The following is an 8266-nucleotide window of genomic DNA, read 5'->3' as shown; positions in this document are numbered from 1 at the left end:
TGCTGCAACAGTGGCGTTTTGTTGCCTGGGGTTTTTTTCTGTCTTTCCAAAAAGCTGTTGGTATTGCTTTATTAGGACCGAGCAAGCACAGGTGAGGTGTCAAATAAAGTGTACAGGTGCCAGAGGCGCTTGCAGACCCGGGTCTGCTGCTGAGCCCCAAGGCTCAGACCGCTGGAGCAAGTGATGGGAGAGCGCATAGAAAAAAAATCGTTTCCAAAAGGCACAATTTTCTCGACACAAAGGTACAATAAAAATATATGGCCACTGAAATGCGGGCTCCTATGGGGATGCGGTGCCTGCCCAGCGGGATCCCGGGCCCGCCAGGGTTTCGCCCTCCCGCCCCTGTCGCGGCACCGCAGCTGCAGCGCCGGGGGCGACGCCGCGGAGAGACCCCGGGGACGCCCGCGCACCCCTGCCCGCCCCGGCGGCGGCTCTGCCCGCCAGCCCGCGCTACTCCGCGGCACGGCCCCGCGTGGGACCTCCCCGGGAGCCCGGAGTAGTGCGAGGGGGGCAGCAGCGCTGCCCTCACCCCGCCCCGCCCCGGCCGCCTCCCGCATCACTGCTCGCGGTGCCGGCTGCCGCTCTCTGCGTCGCTCTGGTCGTCGGTGAAGCAGACATCCACATCGCTCTCGTTATCAGTCTTTTGCTCCTGCTCGGGCTGCGCATAGCCAGAGTCACTCTTGTCCTCGGCCGCCTTGCCGAGGCTCTGCCCCGGGTGCCGGGATTTGACGTGCCGCTCCAGGTCGCGGCGTCGCACCAGCACCTTGCCGCAGTACTCGCAGCGGTAGGGCGTGTTGCCCTCGGCGTGCAGGCGGATGTGTTTGTTGAGGTTGCTGGGGTCCCCGAAGGGCCGCAGGCAGACCTTGCACTTGAGCGGCTTGTAGCCGGTGTGAGTCCGCATGTGGATCTTCAGCCCGTACTTGCGGGAGTACAGCTTCCCGCAGTACAGGCACAGGTGCCCGGTTTTGGGCTTCCCTCCGGCCGCCCCGGCCGCGCCCGCCGGCAGCGTCTCCAGCCTCCCCCGGCCTTTCTCGGCCGCCAGCTCGGAGAGCTGCTGCGTGTGCATGGCTATCTCCCGGTCGATGCTGGCCAGCGAGCCCAGCTCTGCGGCGTGCAGACCCGCCGCCGGCCCCGCGAAGTACGACACCGACTCGGGGTATTTCAGGAGGCCGCCGAGGTGCAGCTTCAGCGGGTAGTAGGGCGCGGCCCCGTAGAGCAGCTCCCCGTTGTAGACGGTGAGCGGCATCACCGGCAGCCCGCACTCCCCTGCGTACGCCTTCAGCCCCTCGAAGGGCGGCAGCGCGAAGCGCTCCAGGGCCCCGCCGGGCAGCGGTGGGTAGCGGGCGGGGGGCAGCGCGGCCGCGGGCAGTCCCCGCTCCACTTGCCGGAAGGCCGAGGCCTCCTCCAGCGGCGACAGCAGCGGGAAGGCGCGCAGCCCGCCGCCGCAAGCCAGGCCCGCCGCCGCCGGCTGCGGGGCGGCCTCGCCCGGCAGCGCTCCGCACTTCGGCGGCGCCTCGGCGGCGGCGCGTCCCGCCTTCAGTCCCCCCAGCAGTTTGGAGAAGCCGAGGGCGGCGGCGCCCCGCGCCTCTTCCCGCAGCGACCCGGCGGGGCGGAAGGCCGAGCGCGCCCCGGGGCACAGCGCCAGCCCGTTGCCGCCCGCCGGCCCCAGCAGCGGCCCCGGCCCGCGGGCGGCCCCCACGCTCATGTCCAGGGCCCTCTCCTGCTCCTCCTTGCCCGCCGCCCGCTTGGGCAGCGCCGCCTTGGCGAGCGGCGGGGAGGCGACGACGGCCTCCCGCTTGACGGGCTCCCGGGGGCCGCAGCCGGGCGGCGGGTGGCCGCGCAGCGAGGCGGCCGGCAGCTCCTTGGGGGGCAGGCCGAAGGCGGTGGCAGCGGGCCGGCCGTGGTCGTGATGGAGGAAGGGCCGGCCGTGGCTCAGAGCGCAGTGGAAGTGGACGTGGGCCTTGAGGCTGTTGGGGTATTTGAAGGTCCTCCAGCAGTACCAGCAGATGTACCTCTCCTCTCCTGCGGAGACAAGCGGAGGGACCCGTCAGCGGCGGCCGCGCATACCCGCGCCTCCCCGCGCTCCCTCCGCCTCGTCCCGCCCCCGCCATGCTGCGCCGCGGAGCGGAGCGGGCGCTGCGCGGTCCGGGCTGAGCTCCCGCGAGCGGGGCGCCGAAGGGCCGGGGGGAGCAGCTGCTGCCGCGAGTCGTCTGTCGGAGGGCCCATCTGTTGGCGTTTGCAGAGGAGGTAGCGTATGTCAGGGAGTCGGCTGCACCGAACAAAGGCCAATCTAATGATCGTGAGCCCCTCATTACGCGGCGAGACAATATCCGATATGTATGGGCCATATGTAATCGTTCCCTTTCAGAGGACAATGCCCTTTGTACCCCGTCCCATTTCGACTTCTCTCAAGCGGAACAGACCTCGGTGGCCGCGGCTGTGGTGGCTGCCCGACACCGCAGAGGCTCAGACTCTGCTTTCCCCTCCTGGCCTGGCCTGCCAGGAGGGCACTCCCAAAGAGGAGCATCTCCCCAGCCCCGACGGTGAAACGCCGCCTCTGTAGCCACCTGTCTGTCTAGTAATCCTTCCTTCCTTCCTTCCTTCCTTCCTTCCTTCCTTCCTTCCTTCCTTCCTTCCTTCCTTCCTTCCTTCCTTCCTTCCTTCCTTCCTTCCTTCCTTCCTTCCTTCCTTCCTTCCTTCCTTCCTTCCTTCCTTCCTTCCGACACTTCCTTCCTTCCGACACTTCCTTCCTTCCGACACTTCCTTCCTTCCTTCCGACACTTCCTTCCTTCCTTCCTTCCTTCCTTCCTTCCTTCCTTCCTTCCTTCCTTCCTTCCTTCCTTCCTTCCTTCCTTCCTTCCTTCCTTCCTTCCGACACTTCCTTCCGACACTTCCTTCCGACACTTCCTTCCGACACTTCCTTCCGACACTTCCTTCCGACACTTCCTTCCGACACTTCCTTCCTTCCGACACTTCCTTCCTTCCGACACTTCCTTCCTTCCTTCTTTCCTTTCCCCTTTCCTTTCCCCTTTCCCTCCTCATTCTCTCCCCTTTTCTTCTCGTTCTGTCTCTTTGTAACCATCTTTCTCTTCTCTCTCGTTTCTCCCAGTCACCATACTATGCTGATAAGACCCTGAATTTCCCTTTCAACTCTCGCCCACTCTGACGGTCCCCAGCTGACCCTCACCCCTCAGTTTCATACGCCTAAGGTGAAGCCAAGCACCGCACCGAGATGAGAGCCCGCTCCAGGCCTGGGGGCTGCTCCTCACGTTTCAGGGAATCCCGTGGGGGAGCACACGGGTGAGACCTTGCGTCATGCCCCTCGTCTGTCGGGGCACCTGGGAAGGGCGGGTCGCCGGGGTGGCTGCGATGGCCGTGACCAGCCTCCCTGTCACCGGCTTCTGACAGGGATCAGTCGATGTCCGCTGCGGGTGGAAAACGGAATCTTCGCTCTCTGCGGGAAACCCGTGTGCCAACTCGCGTGGAAGCATCACACGCCGTTGCGTGTATCTGGCCGAGTGTGTGCTCGCCGCCGTGGGCAGCCTGTCCTCGCTAGCCGTGGGCAGCCTTTCCTCACTAGCCGTGGGCAGCCTTTCCTCGCTAGCCGTGGGCAGCCTTTCCTCGCTAACCGTGGAGAGGCAGCCCCGGGATCTGCAGCATTGTGAATGCGTTGGGCGCTGTTTTTCGCCCCGTCGAGGAAGGGAAGAGACAGGACTGTGTCTGCCCGGACCCCAGAGAGGCAGCGGCCCCGGGAGGAGGAACCACGGTGGCAATCCCACTGCCGTGCACGGGAAAAGGGGTAAAGGAGCGGCACGGATGGAGAGGAATACGGCCACGGACCCCACGGACTCCCTTCCCCTATCTTCGTTTGCCTACGCGGGTCTCTTCAGCGGTGCGGGTCGGCCCTGGTGTCCTCGGAGAAAGATGGTGGGGACCGGCTCCCGACCGCCACCGAGCCCGGCTCGGCGCTTCCCTGGCTCAGCTCCCGTTCAACAAGAAGGGCTCCAGGGGAAAGATTAAAAAAAAAAAAAAAAAAAAAAACAAAAAAAAAAAACACCACCTACCACACCTCCCTACCAAAAACCACTTCTTTCTCACGACGGTGACCCAAATTAAAGGAGTCAAACACAGAAGAATTCAAAAATTTTGATTTGGTTAGGTTTTTTTCGTTTTGTGCTTTAAAAAAAAAAAAATCTCCGAGTTTCTTCCGTTGTCATTTTTCGGTTGGTGGGGGTTTGGGAGTTTAGTTTGATTTTTCGGCTTTTTTTTTCAGCATATGATCATTAAACAAGAGTACTTCAGCATGCTTTTCTGAGTCTGTATTAATCAGTCTGGAAACTGTGGGAAGACACAGCAGATTCGTAAGGTCACTTTGCAAATCAGCCTTGCTTCGACGGGGAGAGGAAGACGCTGCACGCTGGCAGCCTCTTGCAGACCTGATTTCTCTTCATTTTTCCCCCGAGTAGCACTGGTACCCATCCGCAGCAAGGGCTGCTGGAGAGGAGTGGGGCGCAACACAGCCGCGTGTCCTCCTTGCTACCGAACCTTCGCCAGGCTTTTCCAGGGAGCAACCCTCAGCAGATCCATGGCCTCACTGCCCTTCGACGTGGCGGGGACAGAAATGTGACCAAGAGTTCCTTTTCCGGGTGTAGTTTTCGTACAAGGAGGGATTTGGGCTCTTGCGCGATGTGATACAATAGCCAGAGCCTGGCCCTCCCGCAGCCGTCCCTTGGGGCCGGACCCTGGTCACCTTGCGGAGCGGCCAGCAGTGACAGGGAGGGGGCAGCTCCTGCCCGGACCGTGCGCTCGCTCCCTTCCCGGGGACACTGCCCAGCTGAAGGATCTTCAAGCAGGAGCGGCTGGGGTTCCCCCATCCCCCGCGGAGCGGGCTCAGCCCGAGGGGAGCGCCCACGGGCAGCGGCCGCCACCGACGGCCCAGGGAGCGCCCGGGCCCGGGAGCAGCGGAACGGGGTGGCCGCCGACAAAGAAGCCCGACAAGAGAACGCTGAAGTGCTCCGTCTTTCTTTCCCTGGTCTTTTTGTGAATGTGATGCCACCTTATCATTTTGTTAACACCGGTGTAACTCCAGCTAAGAGTAGGCTTGCGGATTGAAGCAAGCCGTCCCAGACCGGTGCCTTCCCCTTCCCAACATCTTTGCATATCCTGATCTCAGGGTGATTTGAGGCCGACTTAACCTTTTTCCTAATGTATTCTAATTTACAGGGACTGCCCAGTACTGCCCAGGTTTGGCTTTACTATGTGAACCTACCCGCAAGAGAACCTGCAAAGAGTCTCTGAAACTCTGAGAACGGAAGGTAAACCCGATGTTTTGGAAACAGCATCGGGTGAGCTGAGCTGAGCCAATTTGCTGCCTCGCATACCAACTATAGCGATGTTTCACAGAAACCCCATTTGCCTATCAAAGAACCATTAAATCGGCCCGATGACGGAACAACTCGACGCACGGGGGCCTTTCCATACGCTACAGAGTTAATAGATCACCCTTTAAATGTAAGCAGATGGAGCCTTAGTTTAAAGGGTGGTGGGTTAAATTCACGGCAGCTGTACTGGCATTTATTTTTCCGAGGACCCACGTTTGCCTACAGTCTGAGATCCCGTCAAAGGTGTCAGCTAAAGGGGGTTTGTTTTGTTTCATTTAATTTGGTTGCTCTGAAATGAGTGCCCGCATCTGTACCTTTCTCGTCGTGCGTCGGCGTGGCCGTGACGGGGATGTCAAACCACTGCGCCAGAGGGTTGGAGTACCAGACGGTGAGCTCCTCTCCCGGCTGGACATCTCGCAGCGCCCGGTAGAAAATCTGGAGAGGGAAGAAAGGAAACTTCTTCAGGAGGCTTGCGAGGGGAGGCCGGTGGCGGAGAGAAGTGCCCTGCCAGCCCGGAGCCGCGAGTGGGGTACCTGTCCTCCTGGCAGATCCGCAACAGCCTCCAGTGTCTGCTCTTGGGAGTTTCGGGCAGCTCGGATTAACCCTATCCATTCCAGAGCCGAGCTCCCGGCTTCATCCACTAATTCCCCTCTGACCATCCGCACCTGGAAAACAGGCGGCACTGCTGTCATTTTCACGTGAAACGAAACACAAAAAGAGCAAAAAGCTTACCCGTCCCCCTGCCTGCCTGCCCGCTCTGCCTGGCCCGTCGAGCTGCTTCCCCACACCGGGCAGGGGGCTGAGCATCGCAGCTGAAAGCAGCGGCGAGAGCATCTCCTTTTGCCGCCTGTTTAACGCTTCCATCCTCACCCACCTTTGGGTAGGACATTCCCCGGCTCGCAGGTGCCTTGGGAGAGATGCGGCTGCCCTAGCGGGGGCTGCAGCTCTGCAGCGTAAGGATGGAAGAACCCGTGCCCGGAGATGGGAAGCGGGATTTTCCCCTTGGGTAGCATTGATCCAAACGCACCTTGTCCAGCTGCAGCTGTTACATTTCGCTTAAAGCTATGTTAAATACCCAGGTACGATTTTAATTTTCTTTTTCTTTTTGTATTGCGACATGCAGGACTTGTCGGGAGATGGGGAGGGGGAAAGGGGGGAAGATTCTGCTTGGCTACAAAGTCCCTGTAGCCCCATACTTCATAATCTGCTTGCCCATACAAAGAGAAAATGAAGTGCCCATTCCCTGAATGACCGTGCAATAAAAGTCATCGGAACAAAGCAGTCTAAAGCGAGAAACCAAGGGAGCCAGATGAGAAATAAATTTGAGTGGGCTGGCAGAGCGTTTAAAAACAATTAAAGTGCATTAAAAATCAGAGCGGAACGCATGAGCCGCGGCTGCCCGGGGGGCGAAAGGAGGGGTCTCATCCGCAGCCCCTGAAGAGCCTGATGGACGGGGCGAGAGCCCTTGGCCGCCTCCTGCTCGCTCCTTCGCTCGGGCACGGGCTGAGCCCGGAGCCGTGTGCCCGGCTGTGCCATCCCCGCCGCTCCGGCTGTGCCATCCCCGGCTGATTGCGGCTCCGGGGCAGGAGAACCCCCGAGGCTCTGCGGGAAGGTCGAGCTGCCCTGGGCTGCCCCGACACCTGCGACCCGCACCCGGCGCCGTCTCCGGGGCAGCCCCGGTCCGTCCTCTCGCCCCACGCTCCCTTCAGGCCCAAGCCAAAGGACCCGCGGCCGGGAAGAGGGACTGGGGGGCACGAACCCGAGCCAAAGGCAGAAATAAATCGGTGCATTTGCCCTGCCCTGCTCCTTCCCGGGCCAAACCGGGGGCTGTGACAACCTCGTGCCCTCGCCTCGCCGGGGCTCCAGGAACGGGGAGCCGGCCGTGGCACTTCCCGGCTCGGCCAGGGAAAGGGGCAAAGCCCCAGCGAGCGGAGCCCCGGGGGGCGGGGGCTGAGTGCGGGACCAGGGCCCTCCGACATCGGGCACGGAGCTCAGGCGGCGCTTCCAGCACGTCTGTGTCCAAGGCGGAGGAGCGCCCACTCCTCCAGGAGAGCCCCCGTGTCGTCTGGCCTCGCCCCGGAGTCGGCCGGGCTGGGGCCCCGGAGCTGGGGAGGAGGCGGAGAGGGCACGAACGGGCACGCTCTCCTGGCAAAACCACGGGGAGACATCTCAGGACGTTCTGGAAATGCTTCCCTTTGCTTTCCTGGCTCTCTCTAAGAAGGAAGGATCGAAGAGAGACGGGGGAAGAGCAGCCTCTTCTCCCAAAGCCGGCTTTCCCCGAGTCAACGAATAATCAAAGTCCAGCGGTGCAGGAGCGACCGTAGGAAAATACCTTTTTTTTGGGTCCTGGCTCCTTGCGGTCTGACAGGTACTTGCCCAGTTTGAAGGTGCCGGGCACAGGACCCAGGCGCAGCCCGGCCGGGATGCAGCTCTCCGCGCTGACGCTGATGGCCGGAGCCCTGCTGCTTTGCATCGCTGCCGCTGGCTGCGAGCGCTCGGGAACCCCAAGTACTTAAGGGGGCCGGAGTGACAGCGGCAGGCGGCGGGAGGATGAGCACAGGCGTATCTCCGCCCGCAGAGTGACGCGGCGCTGCGAGGACGCCGGCTTTTCAACGGGAGCAGGAGGGGTACCCCTTGGCAGGGGGATGCTCTGGGGCGCAGAGTTTGGTGAGAGAGTTTGGCTCCTCGAGCAGCTGCGGAGTCCCATCCAAGAGGGTCACATGGAGCCTTTCCCTCACCCTCCTGCATAATCAGGCGGAGTGAATGGCTGGCAGACAATGGGCCAGGCGACCTTCCCATTCCTAAAAATCCAATTTGTCAAGGGCAAAGAAAAGGCGCTGGTGAATCAAAGGTCTGGAGGGACCATTAATCCTCAGCATGGGGTA

At 61.7% G+C, this 8266-nt stretch overlaps 1 protein-coding gene across 1 annotated transcript; it reads right to left on the bottom strand.

Annotated features, from left to right (window-relative positions):
- Nucleotides 1-556: 556 nt before the first annotated feature.
- On the bottom strand, nt 557-7854 carry PRDM13 (PR/SET domain 13). The gene is made up of 4 exons (XM_059469510.1): nt 7714-7854; nt 5915-6046; nt 5696-5816; nt 557-2022 (listed from the first exon to the last, which is right to left on the bottom strand). The coding sequence occupies exons 1-4, from the start codon at nt 7852-7854 to the stop codon at nt 557-559; spliced, it is 1860 nt and encodes a 619-aa protein (XP_059325493.1).
- Between the last annotated feature and the right edge of the window lie 412 nt (nt 7855-8266).

Source organism: Ammospiza nelsoni, chromosome 3, assembly GCF_027579445.1.
Source record: "Ammospiza nelsoni isolate bAmmNel1 chromosome 3, bAmmNel1.pri, whole genome shotgun sequence".
Taxonomy (NCBI): Eukaryota; Metazoa; Chordata; class Aves; order Passeriformes; family Passerellidae; genus Ammospiza; species Ammospiza nelsoni.
Note: the sequence above shows the minus strand (reverse complement) of the source record. Positions and strands in the feature narration are given on the sequence as shown.

Coding starts and splice junctions, on each gene's coding strand:
- PRDM13 (XM_059469510.1), bottom strand. CDS start 7,854: ATGCAAAGCAGCAGGGCTCCGGCCATCAGCGTCAGCGCGGAGAGCTGC. Junction 6,047..7,713: donor AGCCAGGACCCAAAAAAAAG/GTATTTTCCTAC, acceptor CCTGTTTTCCAG/GTGCGGATGGTCAGAGGGGA. Junction 2,023..5,695: donor GCCGACGCACGACGAGAAAG/GTACAGATGCGG, acceptor TTGTCTCCGCAG/GAGAGGAGAGGTACATCTGC.